Source organism: Crocodylus porosus, unplaced genomic scaffold (assembly GCF_001723895.1).
Source record: "Crocodylus porosus isolate Cpor-Errol unplaced genomic scaffold, CroPor_comp1, whole genome shotgun sequence".
Classification (NCBI taxonomy): Eukaryota; Metazoa; Chordata; order Crocodylia; family Crocodylidae; genus Crocodylus; species Crocodylus porosus.
This window is the reverse complement of record NW_017728926.1, coordinates 16,354,737-16,374,148: the sequence shown is the minus strand read 5'-3', so window position 1 is coordinate 16,374,148 and position 19,412 is coordinate 16,354,737. Positions and strand designations below refer to the sequence as shown.

At 57.9% G+C, this 19,412-nt stretch overlaps 1 protein-coding gene across 7 annotated transcripts in view; it reads left to right on the top strand.

Moving 5' to 3' along the window:
* The window catches only part of AGRN (agrin), a 158,846-nt gene that overhangs the window by 135,089 nt on the left and 4,345 nt on the right, over positions 1–19,412 (top strand). For 2 of the 7 annotated variants that reach the window (XM_019541615.1, XM_019541609.1), the window contains 17 exons: positions 2,097–2,211; positions 2,559–2,678; positions 4,501–4,854; positions 6,163–6,355; positions 6,904–7,119; positions 7,389–7,618; positions 8,159–8,293; positions 8,440–8,536; positions 9,015–9,179; positions 9,552–9,663; positions 11,493–11,504; positions 13,156–13,272; positions 13,377–13,566; positions 13,980–14,067; positions 15,785–15,808; positions 17,805–17,837; positions 19,066–19,290. In XM_019541615.1, the coding sequence (XP_019397160.1) occupies positions 2,097–2,211; positions 2,559–2,678; positions 4,501–4,854; positions 6,163–6,355; positions 6,904–7,119; positions 7,389–7,618; positions 8,159–8,293; positions 8,440–8,536; positions 9,015–9,179; positions 9,552–9,663; positions 11,493–11,504; positions 13,156–13,272; positions 13,377–13,566; positions 13,980–14,067; positions 15,785–15,808; positions 17,805–17,837; positions 19,066–19,290 (2,426 nt within the window). The remainder of the gene's footprint in view (positions 1–2,096; positions 2,212–2,558; positions 2,679–4,500; positions 4,855–6,162; positions 6,356–6,903; positions 7,120–7,388; positions 7,619–8,158; positions 8,294–8,439; positions 8,537–9,014; positions 9,180–9,551; positions 9,664–11,492; positions 11,505–13,155; positions 13,273–13,376; positions 13,567–13,979; positions 14,068–15,784; positions 15,809–17,804; positions 17,838–19,065; positions 19,291–19,412) is intronic. The other 5 variants (XM_019541616.1, XM_019541611.1, XM_019541610.1 and 2 more) reach the window with 4 other exon arrangements.

Here is a 19,412-nt window from a genome sequence, read left to right as displayed (position 1 = left end):
CTTGGAGGTGCCAGCCCCACTATGAGAAAGCTTTGCATTTCCACCCTGCCAGCAGGTCTTGGGTGAGGCCTGGTGCTCTGGTGCCTTCCATGTTGCCTTCCCCCGGGGTAAACACGGCCCATTGTAACTGGAAGGACGGAGCTGGCAGGTGGGCAGGGAAGTGCACTGAGACTCAGCATCTGTTCCTGGCCCTGCCCTTGATTCTTTGTGCAGCTCTGGCCACATCATCCATCAACATGCGTCTCTCCGAAATAGGAACGGTGAGAGCCATGCACCTTCTGCAAAGTATTTGGAGATCCTCAGGTGGAAGTCGACCCACGTTATAGTTAAAGATGGGTTTAAACCACAAAGCCTGGAAGTTTCAGCATCTCCAAGTTCAGGGGCAGCAGGGGATGAGGTTCATGGAGCTGCATAGATACCCTATGCAGATACCCTGCATAGATACCCCAAAGCTTTGGGCCTCTTGTCTTCCATTAGTGTATTTCCATTAATGAAAGACCCTTAGAAAATGGTTCAGAGCCCAGCTTGCCAGGCTTCTCTCCATACTTTGCCTTTGAAGCTCAGCCAGGAAGCCCACCCCCACCTAGTGAATACGTTCCCTACTTTCATGGCATCTTACAGTCACAGCGCCGCATGCTCGTGATGCCTGCTCCTTTGCGAGCTCTCGGCTAGACAGCGCTGGCTTGGCAGGTCCCCTTGCGTGTGCGAGGCAACATGTGATGGGGTAGCAACATTGCACCGGAGCCTGCTGTGTGGCTCAGCAAACGTAAGCGTCTTTGGGAAGGGGATCAACATGTTTAGCATGGAGAGACCGTTCCAGTCTGTACTTCCAGATTGGCAAGTGCTTGGTACAGTCATATTGGCAGATGTGCATTCAACATATGGGCCATATGGTGTGTGGTATAGGAGTGGGGCACGGGGGGGTGGAGAAACAAAGGAAGAAGAGAAAGAACAACAGAGTTTGAGGCGTCGTGCCTGCCCTCTCTTAGGACCCCACAGCCAAGCAATTCCCAGGCCAAGCCCTGACTTAAAAGTAAATTGAGATCAAACTCAGGGACAGATCCCAGATGGTAAGAGTATCAGGACAATGGGACATGGGGAGCTGGGGCCTCCTCATCATTGGAGACTGTCAGGAAGAGGCTGGGTGGGCTGGTGTGGTAAGGGTTGGTTTAGGAGCAGCGAACCCCCTATCCGGGCAAGGGGTTGGAGTTGAGGACTCATGAGGTCCCTTCTAGCCCTGGTGTAACTCATGGCCACTGGCTAAGCAAACCCCTTTACTTAGCAGCATCAGTAGGTTGAAGCATAATAGAGACCTCCATCTCGGATCTCAAAGCATCCTCACGCCCCAAAACAGATACCATCTCAGAAGCGGGGCTCATCAACCCATCCTATAGATGGGGAAATCGAGGTACAGAGTGGCTGCCTGGCCTTGTACCTCACAGACTAAAACCCAGGGTTCCTGAGGCTGCCATCCCAGACTCCTGCTGCCCTTTGTTAATGTGTGTCCTGTTGCAGGTATTAACCACCTCCTTTGCCACGTGGAGGTATTAGGGTCGAGTGGTGGGGCAGGGGCTGTGCTCTCTCGCTGCGGGTCTGTGCCCATGCAGTGGTGGCAGCCCTCTGGGCACCTCCGGGCTGGTCAGAGCGGAGGGCGGTGTGGCACTGAGAAGACATCAGTTCTGTTCTCAGGATGGAAAGACACCTAGACAGATCTGGAGAGATGCCGAGCCTGTTTTGGCCTCTTGGAGCATCCCGCGAGGCACGGGACTGCTGAAACACGGGGACGTTCCCTTTCCCCCAGCCTCGGTCTGTCTCCTCTGTTCACCAGAGATCTGTAAGCCCCACAGGGCAGGGGCACCTCTCACCAAGGGCTGTCCAGCGGGGCCTCGGGTAGCGCAAGGATCCGTAGGCACCAATATGTCACAGTGGCTGGGGCTGTGCATGATCAGCAAAGGCTCAGACTTGAAACGCAGCTGGAGGGGGTGGAAACATGGACTTTATTGCATCAGAACCAAGATCTGGGCCTGGATCTTGATGCTAAACACTCTCCCCCGCCCTGGTCCCTCCTTTGCTTTGCCTCTCTCCCTCCCATCTAGCTGGACGAGCTTTTCCGCAACTCTGATGTCAAGAGGGATTTCAAGAGCATCCGCGTGAGGGACCTGGGTCAGAGCAATGCCGTCCGTGTCATCGTCGAGTCCCACTTTGATCCAGGTGAGAGCAGCTCCCTCCCGCCCCTGCGGGCTCCCACCTCTGGCTCTGCCTGCCAGAAGTGTTGCTCCAGGGCTGTGGCTCACCTGAGGAGCGAGCCTGAGCTGGAGGACATGAAAGGGCCTCATTAAATAAAAGTACTGAGGATGTGCCTTTTGTCCAGCCAAGGCAGCTGGCATGGCACAGAGAGGGCCACAGTCCAAGTGGCACAGAGCAGCCTGGAGATCTACTGTGGGGCTGGGGATAAAAAAGGCTTTTGATGCGGCTGCTTCCGTGGGGCTTGTATCAGAGGGAAGGATGCTAGAGAGCCATGGCAGCCTCACGCTTTTTCCTATCCCCCTTCCGAGCAGCCACGTCCTACACAGCGGCCGACGTCCAGAAGGCCCTTCTGAAGCAGATCAAAGCCTCCAAGAAGAAGACCATCCTGGTGAAGAAGCCGCAACAGGATCATGTCAAATTCATGGACTTCGGTGAGCTCCCCTGACCATGCTTCATGGGCCTGCCTTGCTCTCTGGCCTCTGCCCAGCTTGGACTTCTAAAGACAAGCAAGGCTCCTTTTGGCCTGGCCTGTTCCCTGTCATCCCCAGCAGGAGCTCATCAGACACCCCTTACAGCACATTATCTTTCATAGCTGGGGACTGGCACGTGTCTCATCCCGAAGGACAGAGCTCTTGGGATGGGGACTCTAATGGAGTGCGAGACAGATCTTGGGGACACGGGAGGCTGCACCGCTTTGCTCCCAGGACTTCTGCTCTCCCCAGCCTCCAGGCTTGCATTCAGTGCCTTGCAATAAAAATTGCACCTAGGCCCCAGTTAACTGCCAGCAATTCCAGGCCAGGTCCTTAGGCGCTGTGGATTGATCATAAAATCAAGGATTGGAAGGGACCTCAGGAGGTTACATCTAGTCCTACCGCCTGCTCAAAGCAGGACCAGGCCCAGCTAGATCATCCCAGCCAAGGCTTTGTCTATCCAGGTCTTAAAAACCTCCAAGGATGGAGAGTCCACCACCTCTCTGGGTAACCTGTTGCAGTGCTTCACCACCCTCCTAGCAAGGTGGTTCCTAATATCCAACCTAAACTTATCTAGGTTGTAAACTTACATAGTATATAAACTTATAATATTAGGTGGCTCCTAATAGCCAACCTAAACTTCCCTTGCTGCAGCTTGAGCCTGTTGCTCCTTGTTCTGTCATCTGTCACCACTGAGAACAGCCCAGCTCCACCCTCTTTGTAGTCACCCTTGCAGGTAGTTGAAGGCTGCTATTAAATCCCATCGCAGTCTTTTCTTCTCCAGACTAAATAAACCGAGTTCCCTCAGCCCCTCCTCAGAAGTCATGTTCCCCAGGCCCCATAGCCCTCCGCTGGGACTGCTGCAGCTCCCTTGACTGCAGGGCTCATTGACACCCACTGAGGATCTGAACAGAGCGCCCCATATAATAATTGCCTGCCAGTCCCCTGGGGCAAAGGATGTCAGCCTCCTCCAGCCGCCTGCCTCCTGCACTTTGCAGGTAGCAGGTGTGATGTGAAGTTGCTACCCAGGGGCTGAGCCGCAGCACTGAAGTGCCTGCCTCATCTTAAGATGTGCCCCGCGGCAGCTGCCTCCCTGCCACTGCAGGGCAAGGAAGACAGCTGATCCACCCCCAGGGCATGGTGCTGATGAACAGGAACAATTGATTTCCTATGGCTGTGCCAGGGAGGAGGGGTGTAAGGAAGCACGAATGCAGTAGACAGCCTGGGGATGGCTGTGTAGGTAGCACTTACAAGCTGCAAGCTCCCCAGCTGGACCAGACGGCAGCTGGAGCCTCCTGAACCCTTGTGAAGGGCTCTCAGCTAATGAGCTGTTTGTTAGCGGCACAGGGAGAGGGGCAGCAGTGAGGGGTTGAGACCCAGGGGTGGGCCTTCTCCTGCTTGCGGGGGTGGAGAACAGGCTCCAGCCACCATCAGCAGCAGCCTTGTGTAGGATCCTCCTTGCCTGAGAGAGCCAAGATGAATGGATTCACCCTTGTGAAAGGAGCTCAAGGGTCGGCCCTTGAGCATTGACCCCATGTTACAGATGGGGAAGCTGAAGTGCAGGCAAGTAGATGGTTTACTTGACAATCACACGGGGGATCGTCATCAGAGCTAGGGAGAGAAGCCAGTGCCTTATTGTTCCTATGAGGCACCCCCTCCCCAGAGCCAGGAGCTGAACCCTGCAGTCCTGGCTCCTAGGGAATCGAGCCCGGGTGTCCCACCTCCCTCAGGGGTGCATTGGGTTTCTGGGCTCCTCTTGAGTGTGCCCCGTGCTGTGTTCCAGACTGGATCCCCAGGCTCTTCACCACCACGACCACTACAACCACCGCCACCACCATGGCGCCCGCCACCACGCGGAGGTTCACCACCGCCACCACCACCACCGCCCACGTCCTGCGCCCAGAAACCATGGGGCGGCCCAGCAGCAAGTTGGCGGCACCCGTCACCACCAGGAGACCCACTGCCACCGTGCCAGCCACCACCAGGAGGAAACCCACGCGCCAGCCCCCGGCCACCAAGAAGCCGGCCCGGCCCTGTGACTCCCACCCCTGCCTGCATGGCGGCACCTGCGAGGACGATGGGAAAGAGTTCACCTGCAGCTGCCCGGTGGGAAAGGGAGGCGCTGTGTGTGAGAAGTGTACGTGGCTTCCACTGTCTGGGTGGGGGGCCATGCCTGCCTATGTTGTGCGTCTGAGGTCCTGAGCATCCCCCCCTCCACTAAGCTAGCCTGGAGACAGTGGGGCTCAGCCCCTCTGGAAACCCAGCCTCATAATGCCTAGTAAGCAGCAGCAAGCTGAGACACTCCAAACTTTTAGCTTGTGCACGGGGCAGGAATTGCACACTCATTTTTTCTTCCTGATGAGCCCAGATTTGAAACAGTGGTCCCACTTCCCCACAAGCCTCTTTCTTCAGTGCTTCATCTACCCCCCAGAGCACTGCAGGTAGGAAGCTATCAGAAAGGCAATGCTGGAATAGCCCAGTGGCCACATAACCCAGTGCCTTGCAGACCCCCCTTCCTTCATAATGCACCTCATTAGAAGTACATCAGCACTGGAGAAGGAGGGAGCTGGCAGTAGTCCCTTCCTGACCCCACCGGGGATGCAACATACCCTGAAGCACGAGGCTTGAGAGCCTCTGGCATCTCACCCCAGGCTGATCTCAGTCGCTGAGGATGGTCTGAGAGCGACAGCTGACGACAGTGCTCCCATAGCATGGTCAGGATCAATGCTGCTTAATAGACAGCTGTGTATTGGCCACCAAAGCTGCTCATACTGGCTGGCAGCTCGCAGTGGCAGGTTGGCATCATGTTTCAAGGCTGGGTGGTTAGAAAGGGTTGATTCCCAGGAAGCCAAGCCCCCTCGCTGCAGCATTCAAAGCTGCCTGCTGCACAAGGATGTCCAGTGCTGTTAACTCTAATAGAGGTTTGCCACCCCGGGTCCCTTTGAAAATCTCAGCTGCCATAAATGAGTACAGGGAGTGATGGCTGCGGACCTATTGCATGGGGCCCTGGGAGCAGAGATATAACTATCTAAGAGGCAGTGAGTGATTTATGAGGAATGGCACAGTGAAATGTGGATGTGACAGGGAGGCAGGATGGCAATTGGCACTGATGCACATGGGTCCAGCAGGAAGGAGTGGGGTGAGAGCGAAGAAGAGGAGACTGGAGCCAAATATCAGAGGGGAACTGAGCTCTAGGGCCGCGGATGATCTTCGTGGCTTGGGGCACTGGTCACGAGGCCGGTGGCATGTGCTGCTATTGCGGCTTGGGGAGATCAGAGGGGGTTAGCAAGCTCTGTTCCTCCAGCCGTGAGTTCAGACACCTCCCACGCCGGGAGCCCTCTGCCCACAGAGGCGCAGGAAGGGTGGACTCGTTCTCAGATTCCCATCGGGGCTTCTCTCTGCCTCTTCCCCACCTCACCCCTTCCTCCTCTGTCTGCGCTTACAGCCATCAGGTACTTCATCCCCAGCTTCGGCGGGAAGTCCTACCTGGCCTTCAAGACAATGAAGGCCTATCACACGGTGCGCATCGCCATGGAGTTTCGGGCCTCCGAGCTCAGCGGGCTGCTGCTCTACAACGGGCAAAACCGGGGCAAGGACTTCATCTCCCTGGCACTTGTCAATGGCTTTGTGGAGCTCAGGTGGGTGCCCTATTCATATTAAGGCTACTCAGTGAGAAAGAGGAAGGCCGTGGGTTGCTCAGAAAACCAGGGGGTGGGGAGGTAATCGTTTTCTCTGGAGTTTCCTCTTTCTTCAGCAATGCAAATGAAAAGGTTTGATTTGTTTGGATTTTCAAGAAGCACAAAACAGGGGCAGCTGGTACCCCTCACCTTTCCCTGCCCCTTTCTTTGATTGAAAAAGGAGGGAGGGGGGGAAAAAGGGATGGAAAGCAGAGGAAGAACTGAAGCGTATTTGAAAATGACCTTGTTTCCCCGCTTGCCCTCCCAGGATTTGAAAGGAAATAAATGAAGGGCCCAGATTCTGGACAGTGAGACGCCCTATGTAATCAGTCCCCATTTGTCCTTAAAAGATGCTAAAGCCTCGGTGGCAGGTCGTGAAGTGCAGCCACCGCTGGGGTGGCATGGGCCGCAGCCAACAAGGAGTCTGTCCCAAACAGCGCTCGAGGCTCTCAACCCCGGTGTCTGAGCTGCGGCACCCTAAACTCACTGCCTCCTCTCCTCTATTTCAGGTTCAACACAGGATCTGGTACCGGCATCATCACCAGCAAAGTGCCTGTCGAGCCTGGCAAGTGGCACCAGCTGGTGGTGAACCGGAACCGCCGTAACGGCATGCTGTCGGTGGATGGGGAGTCGCACGTGAATGGGGAGAGCCCCACCGGCACCGACGGGCTGAACCTGGACACCGAATTGTTCATCGGAGGGGCGCCGGAAGACCAGATGCTTGTGTGAGTAGCAGATGAATTTGACTCCCACCATGGGACTGCTACATCCCTCGAGAGGGAAGGTGGGTGCGAGTCTCCTAGGTCCCTAGATCATACTAGGGTGACTCGGGGCAGCTCAGGGGGACCTCATCGCCCAAGGATGGTCACTAATGCTATGATGCTGGCCTGAAATCTCTGTGGCAATTAGCCAGAGTGACCCCCTGGCCCACGTAGCCCTTCGTGTCCTGGACAGGCTGTCTCTCCTGAGCCCCTCATGTCCATTGTCCCCTCAGGGTGGCAGACCGCACCGCAGCCACGGCTGGCCTGAAGGGCTGCATCCGTCTGCTGGACGTGAACAACCAGATGTACGACCTGCGGGAGAAGGGCAGCGACGTGATGTACGGCAGCGGGGTGGGCGAGTGCGGCAATGACCCCTGCCACCCCAACCCCTGCCACCACGGCGGCATCTGCCACGTCAAGGAGGCCGAGATGTTCCACTGCGAGTGTCTCTCCACCTACACAGGTGAGGAGACAGGGCTTGGGAGCACCAAGGGGACTTAGCTAGTGAATCCTGCTCATCTTCTCTAATTAATCCAAAAGCCTGTGGGATCACATCACGCAGCACTGAAATGCAGCTCCCTCTGTGGCGGCTGAACAGGAGTGCGCAGCAGCGGCTCGGGATGGGAGGCACTGGCTCATGCTGTGTCCTGTTCACACAGCAAGGGAGGGATTTGAGAAGACAGCATCAGTCACCACAGCTAGAAGGAGACCAGGACCCCAGGGTTAATCTCCTTCTGCTCAAATATGCCCATAAATCACCAAGACATCTTGGAAGTTAGTGTCAGGTGGAACTTCCCAGCTGCACGGCACCATGTTGGCCTCAAGTGCTATTCACTGTCCAGGAGATAAGTGAGAAGGAAGACATCTGGGCAGCTCCACGGGTTCCCGCTGCTGAAAAGGGACACGTTTCCCCACCCCAGCATGCGCAGGAGCCCAGAGCCCCCAGCCCAGCCCCGAAGTCCCTTCCCCAGGTGAGCTGATATCCTGGTTGTCTCCCACTCAGGTCCAACCTGTGCCGACGAGAGGAACCCCTGCGACCCCAGCCCGTGCCACGTCTCGGCCACCTGCCTGGTGCTGCCAGAGGGAGGTGCCATGTGCGCGTGCCCCATGGGGCGGGAAGGGGATTTCTGCGAGTTCGGTGAGTGGTGCTGAGGGTACACAGGCACAAGAGGCCCTGTGTGGAAGGGGTACCCGCCCCCTGGCCAAGGGGCTGGCAGCACAGACTGACATGGCTCTGTCTCCTCTTCCTCTCTCCATCTCCACCCCTCTGGTTTCTGGGCTCAGTCACAGAGCAGGACCAGTCCATGCCCTTCCTCCCGGAGTTCAATGGCTTCTCCTACCTGGAGCTGAGCGGGCTGCAGACCTTTGTGCCTGATATCCAGTAAGTGCCAAAAAGCAGCTTCAGGCACCATGGGGAGGGAGAGTAAGAGGCAGGAAATGCCTGGGGTGGCTGGGATAAGCCAGGGACAGGACCAAGGACTGTCCCTGAGGGTTGGCACTTGTGCCTGCTCCACACACTCTTACCCTGGGCACAGGGATGCTGTGTCCATGCAGGTACCCACTGAACTGCAGGCAGGGTAAGTGGGCCGTGTTGGTCAGCGGAGGCCAGGTGTGGGCCCTGGAGCCCTGCCAGAGGGGGACTGAAGCATGAAGGTGCAATGGTGGGGAAGCAGCTTTTCAGGCAACCCCCACTGCATGGCTAAACAGGACTCTGCTCTCCAGCACCGCTAGACGGGCACTTGGCTGCAACACCAGCAGCTCCTCAAAGTGCAGATCTCCCAGTGAGAGGGAGCAGACAGGCAAAGGCACTGAATCTGCACGGCTTGGAGAGAGGCACTGACTCCCCCGCTCTCTCTCAGGGAAAAGTTGTCCATGGAGGTCGTGTTCCTGGCCAAGAACCCCAGCGGCATGATCTTCTACAACGGGCAGAAGACAGACGGCAAAGGGGACTTTGTCTCGCTGGCCTTGCATGACGGCTACCTGGAGTACAGATACGACCTGGGCAAAGGGGCAGCGGTGCTCAGGTAAGCGCCGCATGGCGTTACGTTCTCCTGAGATAACTTAGAGGCTTTGAAGCAGACTCCATCTAGGGCACCACCCCCCAGCTCCCCTTCCTGTCTCCCACCCTCGCCTTGTCTGCTCAGGCTTTCGTCTCCGTGGGGCAGCCCAGCCTCCTACAAAGGGCCTATCCTGACTCCTGACAGGCCATGGTGTGCTGTTGGTGTGACCTGTAGACCACCAGCAGGACCACTTGTGCCTCTTGCTGTTCATTCAGCCCCCCTGCGGCATTCACGCCGCACTTTCTCTGGGGCATGCATTTGCTCTCAGGGCGTGCATGCACAGCCGTGGCAAAGCGTGGGCCCCAGCTGTGGTTTCCCCACCTTTCTCCACCCTAGGAGCAAGGAGCCAATCCCCCTGAACACATGGGTCAGCGTCTTCCTGGAGAGGAACGAGCGCAAGGGCGTGATGAGGATTAACCATGGCGAGAGGGTGATGGGAGAGTCACCGGTGAGTTGGTGCGTCACGGAGAGGCCAGCACCAGGGCCGGAAGGACATGGCACCTGCCCGCTCTCTAACACTGTTTGTCACTGGCGGCACTGACTCTGGCAAGGAGCAGGCGACCAGGGCCGGCCTGGGATCTCTTCAACTTACGCAAGCATGACGCTCTCACACAGGAGAAGCTTGTGGGCATGATTTAGTGGGCACTTGTTGCCTTCCCAGAGCTGGGCCTGCTTCGTGCCCCGTGCCCAAGGACAAAGTGCGGGGTGTATGCGGTCCCTGACCTGAAGCAGATCTGAGGTGTCTTGGCAGAGATGTGGGCACCAACGTGGCCTGTGCCCAGCACTAGCCCTGGTGCTTTCAGCCCCTCCCTGAGCTGCCTGGTAAAAGCAGGGCCTCCTTTTATTCTGTATGGAGATTACGTGCTCTTTTCTTGTCCCCACCTGCACTGCTGCCCACATCTGGCATCCCCTTGGCAGGAGAGACGGTCACTTGCTCTGACAGGCCCCTGACTCCAGGGTGACAGCGGTGGGCAATGTCCAGCCAAGCATCCCCTTCCTGCTTTCTCCACGCAGCTGCAGTACAGAGCTTGGTGGCAGGCTGCGAAGCAGAAGGAAGCCTCTGCCTGTCATGCCACTGGGGTCTGGTGCGAGTCACAACCCAGCCCTGGTGCCCTGGGGCCTTTCCTGAGGCTTGCTGGAGGAAGAGCCAGACAGTGCTTTGCAGAAGGTTTCTGCAATAATTGGGCAGCTCAGACCTGTTGCCACAATCACACAGGTGCTGCTTAGAAACCCGTCAGCTTTCTCTGCTCTGCTTGCAGACTGGCAGCTTGTTTGTCTGGTTCCCCTCCCCCCTTTTCCTGTCTCCTCTCAGATATACAGAGTCCCACATGGGCTCAGGTCACACCCCGACACCCTCATCCTCCCAGCGGGGACCCAGGTCTGCCTGCTCTTCCCGTTTCTCCCCCACCGTGGGCCCACACTTCTCCAACATCCCCTGTCTCACATCACAGTGCACCAGCCCTGGGAGGAGATCAAGCCCAAGTGTGGGTGGGCATATCCCTCGCAAAGCAGGATTCAGATGATGGGAGCATGTCTGTGAGGTGCGGATGCCCTGCACCCACAGCAGGGAGAATGGATGCCTGTCCCAAGCGCTGGGCAAAGGGTATGACCCTTCCTGCAGGAGACACCCAGGCCGCTTGGCTTGGGTGTCTCTCGCTATCTAAATTTGGTGGGTTTCAGTGGGAATTCAGTTCACCTGTGCTGACAGCCTAGCTTACTGTAACTGGTGCACGGCTGTCATTTAAGCCATGCCCTCTTCACCCACATGCCCCCTGCTGCAGTGCTGCCCCTGCAGCTCGCCCTTGGCCACCTCCTCATGCAGGATGCCGTGCAGCGCATGGGAAGACGTGCACCGCACTGCGTGTCTTCTGTGCCTGCAGGAAGACGCGAGTCCTTGGAGCCCTTCGATTCAGCAGCCGCCCCTCTCTGCGGCAGAACAGCGAAGGCAGGGAGCTGAGGGCCTGTGATTTTCTGTAAAAGCTTCTATCCCCGCTTTTCAAGCTTCCTCCAGTGTTAAAATTGCCCTTTCTCAAACAGCGGCTTGCCCGACAGGGCCAGCGCTGGCGCAGCCCCCCTGCTGCTCCATTCTGCACCCTTCCTCTCTTAATTGCCTGCTAACGAGGGGACATATTTTTAGGCAATGCACTTACAGCCCTGCATGTTATGATGTTACCCACTGATCTCCTGTTTCTCTCTCTCTCTCTCTTTTTCTCTCTCTCTTCCTTTCCCTTTGATTTTTCACTTGTATTTTTCCCTTCCCTGCTGTCTGGATTTCAGAAATCCCGTAAGGTAAAGATAAGTATAACCTGCCGCACCTCCATCTCATCTGCCATCCGCACGTTGCTCTCCATTCCTCCATCCAAAGCCAAGCCATCCGTGCTCATTTCCACCTTCCCACCCCTTTCCATCTGAGCGATCCACCTTCTGGAGCTCGGTAGACTAGAGGCGCGTGTTTCTTTTCCTTCATTAATTTCAGAGAGCCACGTTTTACACCCAGGCATTTCAGTAATCCTGTCATTCTTCTCGTGTTAACTCCACGCAGCATTAGCTAGCAATTAGTGTACCTGTGTCTATGCCCGGCTGCTCTGCCTCCGAGTCGGCCGTCGAGCACCTTAGTAGGGTACCGTGTTGAAGGGGCACGGGGGAGAGGTTCGATCATTGCTCGGTCAAAGATTTACCGGGGATTTGCTGGTGGCTTTTGCACTGCAGGGCTGGGTGGTGACAGCAAGGTGAGGGCCCAGATCTCTCTGCCTCCAATTCACAACCCCCTTCTCTCTGAACTGAGGGAGAATCTCCCTTAATTTATTTCCTGTATGGGGTCTATGAAACACATTCAGTTCCAATTTGGGGCAGTCTAGGGCAACACTGGCGTGTAAAAAAGAGCCAGTTTGTATTTATTTGGAGTCTTGGGGGCTGCGCTTCGGTGAGGGTGTCAGCCTGGCACCTTCCCCAAAAAATCCCTGCTCTGGTTTCCTGCCGGCATGTGAGAACTTCACGGCCCGGGTCAGGGCTGCCCGGCTCCTTGAAGGAGACCCCTTGTCCCCACAGCCTTTCACGCTGCAGCCCATAATCTGATCCAGTGACAGCACATATGATGGCTCTTTAGGCCTCTCATGTCAATCCCAAGCTCAGCTCCCCAGCTGGAGCGATCATCATGCAGCATCCCCGAGGCCTGAGTAGCCCTGATGGCCCAGAGGGAGATTTCTAGCCCTGGACGGACGTGATGTGGAGCGATGGACGGGTGCCCTGGTTTTTTCTTGACACATGCCTGGTTTGCTCCAGGGCCCGACTGGCAGCCCTGAAAGCTGCCTGGGCTGGGGCAGTTGTGCTGCCCCTGGGGAAGGGCACGAGGCGTCTTGAGGGAACATAGGGGGTGGTTTCTAGTCTCAGCTCGGCCACTGCAGGACCGTGGGCAAGCCGCAATCCCCCAGTGCCTGGGGATCCCTTATGTGAAAGTGCAGAGGATGGTTCTCCCACGGGGGGAGACTGAATCTGTTCCTGAAGCTGTGGCCACAAGAAGCCAACCTGACCTGGAGGAAGGTGAGATCGGTGGCGGGGAGCCGTGCTAGTAGCTGCAGCACTTCAGCGTGGCCAGTAGAGGGTGAGAGCAGTGCATGGGAGAGGGGGAAGCCCTAGGGAGAAGGGACACCCCCTTCCTGGAGCACCTCCCCTTTGGGCATCTGCCTCGGGATTCGGTCCCTGCCTTCAAGGGAGCACAGGCACCGCTGGCATCCACTGGGCAGGCAGGGAGGTGATGTCCCGCTCCTCCTCTCCACTGCGAAGGCCCCCCAGACCACACAGTGCAGGTGTCGCGAGCAGAGTCCCCCCTGGTGGCGCCCAGCCTGGACAGACCGCGGGGCTGGGCTTGGGGCTGTGCCCCCGTCTCCTCCGTGTCCCAGCCCTGGGCTCCTCTCTCACTCACCCGCCTCTCCCTCGCCAGGTGCCTCACGCCTTCCTGAACCTGAAGGAGCCCCTGTATGTTGGGGGCGCGCCCGATTTCAGCAAACTGGCTCGCGCCGCGGCCATCTCCACCAGCTTCGATGGCGCCCTGCAGAGGGTAAGGCCACGAGAGCCCCACGGTGCACCTCTCTGGGGGCCACGTACCGCCATCACCTGGAAGCGATACGTCCCACTCACCCTTTTCTCCCCTGCCCCCTTCAGATCTCCATTAAGGGGATCCCTGTCCTGAAGAAGGAGAACATCCGCAGCGCCATCGAGATCTCCACCTTCCGCTCCCACCCCTGCACCCAGAAGCCCAACCCCTGCCAGAACGGGGGCAAGTGCAACCCCCGGCTGGAGAGCTACGAGTGCGCCTGCCAGAGGGGCTTCTCCGGTGCCCACTGCGAGGAAGGTGAGGCCAGCACGGCTGCGGTGGGGGGTGAGCCTGGGGGTGGCATTGCAGTGCTCCCTGGTGGCAGTGGCTGGGCCACTGCTGCACCACACAGCTTAGCAGGCAGTCCACCATTTCTCCAGGGTGAGCACATTATATTCTGCCTCAGGTCACTTACTTTGGCCTCGAAGCCAAGGGGTTTTCAAAGATTTGGGTTGTAAGGATGTCACCTGGTCGCAGATCCCTTGAGAGGCACCTGAGCTGAAGCAAACCATGCTGGCTACATGCTTGGGGTTCAGATTGCTAACAGACCCTAAGAGCAGGCAGTTTGGACACATGCTTGCAAGCCACCGGGAGCCTTTCACGTGGCACTGATTCACCGCTGACCTCTGGGATTAACCTCACTGCATGTTCATTCTCCTCCTCGCCCCAAGTGATCATCGAGAAGGCAGCCGGGGACTCCGAGGCCATTGCCTTTGATGGCAGGACCTACATGGAATACCACAACGCCGTGACAAAGAGGTAACTCAGCTCCTGAGCTGAACTGAACCAGGAGGATAAACCAGGGGCCAGGTGTTAGCGGGTGGCAAACTTGTAGGTCAAAGGAAAGTCGCATTGCAGCTGGACGGCAGAGCTGGAGTTTCACCCCTTTCCTTCTCCACCTCGGGCTCTTCCAGAATACCTGGCCGATTAAACCCCAGGTGTGTGGGCTCCTATACTAGAGTACGAGTGCCGTGTTTTCCAAGCAAGCCTAGTCTGATTTGGAAGTGGGTTAAACTAGACTGGGCAGAATGCACTGCTATTCTATAATTGGGGCATCCACACCTGGCGTTACTCTGGATTAGCTATTCTGCTTTCAGTTCACGGCCCACTTTATTGCAGCAGAGCTTCTAGGCGTAGAAAAGCCCTTTGACGTGTGAGAGAAGAACATCTCACCAGTTTGTCTGCTCAGCCCAGCTGGCAGCTGCTGTCCAGACATCTGGTGCCCACATGCCTCCTGAGCTGGGAGGAATCTGCTCTCTCGAGCTGCTGTCCTGACCAGAGTCATCCCGACTTGCTGTAGGGCATTGCCTGGTGGCAGCAATGGCAGTATTTGCATTGTGGTGTGGCAACCACGTGTTGCTGCATCCAGGATTATTTTGGGTGGAAGGCCAGAGGGGTGGAGAAGAGAGCATGTTGAGGATGAGTTTGCCCAGTCCTAAGATGGAAGAGCTAAGCGGTGTGGGAGGCAGGCATTTCAGGACCTGCTGTATAAACTCCCCTTCCCCGAGAGACCTCAGCAGCACTGCCACTCTTCTCCCAGGTGCCCACTCCTGGCCTCTCTGGGCTCACCCGTTTCTGTCTGTCTTGGTCTCTAGTCATTGTCTGTCTCCCCCCACCTCTGTCTGTCTCCCTCTCAGGTAAGGCAGGACTCAGGTGCAGAGTCTGGATCCAGACCAGAACCACCCCCATGGTCCTGGGGTTTGGGGCCCCGAGTTAAGACTCAGCCCAAGGTCTGCTGTGCCGGCTCCCCTAAGCCAAACCTGACCTCGCATTGGCAGGCCCCGTAGGAGCCTGAATTGGCTGCCCCAGGCTGCTGGGTAGGGAGTGCATTCCCATTTCGGAAACATGCACTGGCCAAATTTGCATCTCAATTCGGACGCTGAGCCCAGCAAAGAGGTAGGGGTGAGGTGAAGGCACCATCTGGTCCGATGGCTCACTGGGGGCATCCCTGGGGCAGAATGGGCCCCAGTGGTCTCAGAGCAGTGGCTGAAGGAGGCAGGCTGGGCCCCAGTCCCTTCCCGTCTCTCCTCTAGCGTGGCCTGGCCCTCTGCTCCCAGCCATCTCGATACAGTCCTCCAGCAACAGGACCCACCCATGGCAGAGCTCCCTGGCCGCAGGGGGGAAACCTTTCCTGATTCCAGCACAGCCTTCAGGGCTTGCTGTCCTAGGCTCAGTGAAGGCTAATACAGATTGTGGTTCAGCATGCATTGGCATGCCCTTGCTCCTGCCACTTTCCCACCCCTTAGCAGCCCCAGGCCCTTCCCAGACCACAGCCAACTTCCTACCCTTCCCTCAGCATCCAGGCCCCAGCGCAGGGTGCATTTCTGCACCTCTGGAACAAGGCGATGGATGGCGCTCAGCCCTCCCCTTCCTCTCCCACCCTGGTTCCTCACCGCTGTCTCTGGAGAGATGTTGTTTGTCACTTTTTCGCTGCCCGTCTGTCTCTTCTGAATGTCCTTGTTTCTTTGTTTTCAAGCCAACTGACTAATGAGATCCCAGCGTAAGTAGAATCCCGCCCCCCGACATTACCAGCCAGCCAATTCCACCACCCGACAGACTCCTCTGCATACCTGGGCATCACTCCCTCACCTCCGCTCCCTGCCACAGTACCCAAGGCTGGAGAGCGGGCAGTGCCCAGTGTCTGGGGGGTTCGTAGAACCAGGGAAGAGCAGGGCTTTGCAATGGGGCCGTTTCCATTTCACAGTCAGGGTCATGGGGCAGAGCGGGTTGCTGGGGTTCATGTAGGGGCTTTGGTCTCAGGGTCCAGGAGGGGCATCTTGGCCCCAAAGGAGGCATGGGGAGTTTTGGCACTGACTGTAGCAAGGCCTGGCTCCTATCTCAGCAACACCGACAAGTTAGTCTCATCCGTTCAGGTGGGGTTAGGGGAACAGGCAGGCAAGGGCTCAGGAGGGGTAGGGGAGAAAGGGACTGGGAGATCCCAGGCAAGTCCCTGTTTGGCAGCAATGAAGGGGTTAATCAGTGAGCAGCGAGAAGGCTGGGGGGACCCGAATCTGCTCTGCTTTGCACCACGGGAAGCTGGGGCGAATCCTGGGAGTTATCGGGGCATAAAGCAGGGAGATAGGAGCACAGAGCTGGGCCTGAGACCCCTCCGCCAGGAACCATGCCAGGCAGAGCAAGGTCTGGCAGAGGGAAAAGAGTCATCTCCAGAGCAAGCTTGGCACATGCCTGCCTTGATGAGATGCAGCGTGGGGAGCAGGGCAGTTGATATCGCCATAGTCTGTGCTCCATGTGTGTGTGTACGTGTGTGATGTGACCAGCCCCGTGCCTCCCATCCCATCCCATCCCATCCCCTCAGAGCCACAAGCCAGAGCAAGGGTTCGGAGGCTGCGAGCCTGCATGCACGCATGTCTGCCCCAAGGGAGGCAGCAGACAAAGCAGCCTGACTGATATTGCATGCTGGAAGCAGCATGGGAGGGCCTGGCTTACCCAGGCCTTTGGGGGGCACCCCCAGCACCCCGTTAGTAACACAGGGTGAGCCCTGCATACCTCGCTCACTGACTCTGCCATGCAGCTGAATGCAGAGCGAGCCCCTCTAAGCTGGTATGAGCCAAACACACTTCCAGGCGAGTGGAAAGCTGCTGCCCACTGCATCCTGCCGCCTGTTGGTCCCCAGCCTGCCTGGGGAGCTGCTCCACAGCTGTGCCAGGCAGTGCCCACTCAAGCTGTGCATGCCCCAACCTGTAGCTGAGTTGATCCCTTCTCCAGCTGGGACTTGGCAGCTGGCACAGCAGCAGGCTTGCCCTGGCAAAGCTGCTCCTGAGAGCTGGCAGCTAGAAACCAGCTTCTGCAGCCTCCATGCACAAAGATCCAGGGTGCATGTCCCGGGTAATGCACCCGTTGACTACTCGACTCCCTTTCTGGTACCTGCTGGCCATGGCACACCTGAACAGAGCTGCCCATCGTATTGCAGGATCCGTAGTCCCAGAGACTGGCATCCTGCCTCAGTCCATGGCCCCTCTGCCAACATGAAGCCCAGTTCTCCGGTGGCAGACACCTGCCCGTGGTGAAGTAGGCTGGGATCCACCAATCTATTTCATGTTGGCTGCTGAGGACCCTCCTGGATGGGGATTGGGGCTGGAGGCCAGGAGCTGTCAATGTCCTGTTGCCCTCCTGGCAGCACGTAGGTGGCCGTGCAAGTCCCAGCAGGCAAAAAAGGGAGCTGGGTCATTAGCAGAGGTCCCTGTAGTCCGTCTGTCCCCGTGATGGATCCCATCCCGGTGCAACCACGTTCCAGTTCAGGGCGAGAATCCAGGTACGAGGCCGCTATGCAGCACCCTGCGAATTTACCCCTAAGCGGCACAATGCAAATTGACCCTCATTAGTGCCAGTCCCCTGGGACACCTGAGTTCCCACTTCCCTCCAGGGTAGCTGCCCGTTGCCTGTGCTGTGCTCAGTGCCCCTCAGGTCCATGTGGGCAGGGTCCGTGTATTCCTCTCGCGCTTATCGCATGCCTCCCCTTTCTTCCTGCTTCTAAGTCCCGAAGTGCTGGACTATCCCGCAGACCACAGGTGAGTCTCCGCCCGGCTTCTGCTTGTGTGCTCCCATGTGGCTGCCTCTCTGCTCGCGGGACGTGTGTCTTTGTGCTTGGCTTTTTATTTGGAAGGGACGATGTGAGGCTGAGCAAGCCTTGGCCTTTTAACAGTGACCTGCTCCGCACCCACACGCTGAGCACACACCGGATACAGCAAGTGCCCGTGGGCGAGCGGGGTGGCGGTGGAGATTGGGGGTGGGGGGGTGCCTTCTGGCACTAGAAATGCAGCGTCCCTTGAAAATAAAACGCTTCCTGTGGTGCTGTCTGTTTGTGTCTCGTTGTCTGTGTGCACACGTGTCAGTGGTGTGGGCAGGGTCTCGCCTCTGGTGGTCTCCTGGGAGAAAGGAGAAGGACTCTCTGCCCTCCTGGTGGCTTCGGCTTCAGCCCCAAGAGGAGATGGGTTTGGGGACAGCATCCTTCTACCCTATCCTGAGAGTGGCTGAGATGCAGGGGCAGGGGGGCAGGGAGGTCCCTTTGGGTGTCCCCCCCGATGCTCTGCTTTCCAGGAGGAGGAGGAGGCCTCGGCTGCCTTGCTAGAGCCAAGCCAAGCGGGAGTGTTCAGCCCGGGGTCTCCGTTCCCAGACGGGGTTAGGCTGTGGGGCCAGGGCGTGGGTGCTGCTATGGAGAAGCTCCGTGTCTGCATCCGCCACCCCTTGGCGCCCTGTGAGAGGGGTGGGAAGGCAGCCTAGCTGCAGGGGGTTGCACTCCCTGCTCCAGCCCCCTGCAAGCTGGAGCTGCTCCTTGCTGAGATCCTGGCGCAGATGAGCCGTGCAGGGAAGGAGCACGCTGGGGGAGACCAGACAGAGGGCAAACCCGCAGACTCCTCCTAGCCTGGCCCGCAGAGCTCCCTTTGTACCGAACCACCCCCGTCTCAAAGCCTGCTTTACTTGCAGCACCATCCTTTTGCAGAATGGGGCCCTGTCCCCAGCCCCCTCCCCACTGTCCTCTGGGGCCTGTGGACCATTGGGCACAATAGCTGTGAACCCTGTTCTGCCCTGTGGCTTGGCTCTGCCCACGCCTCTCCGCTCCACAGCCCTGGGGAGGCAGGAGGGAACATGGCTGGGTCCCCAACCTGCATTGAAGGGCTAGCCCACCAGCCCTGCTGCTCCGAGGGTCTGCCTGCCCCGCTCCCCACTCAGGAGGCAGCTTCCTGCCCCCACTACACCCCTTCTAACTCTGGCCTACGTTCTCCCACCCCGATGCAGTGAGAAGGCCTTGCAATCCAACCACTTTGAACTGAGCATCAAGACGGAGGCCACCCAAGGCTTGATCCTGTGGAGCGGGAAGGGGCTGGAGCGCTCGGACTACATCGCCCTGGCCATCGTGAACGGCCACGTGCAAATGACCTACGACCTCGGCTCCAAGCCGGTCGTCCTGCGGTCCACCGTCCCGGTCAACACGAACCAGTGGGTTCATATCAAAGCTTACAGGTGAGGCAGCTCGAGAGGGGACCAGGCTGAACGGCCTCGCAGACACCTCAGTGCTTTCGAGACACAGGCTAGGGTCAAGTCTAGGGCATCTGAGTCACGGCCTTGGATCTATGCCCCCTCCC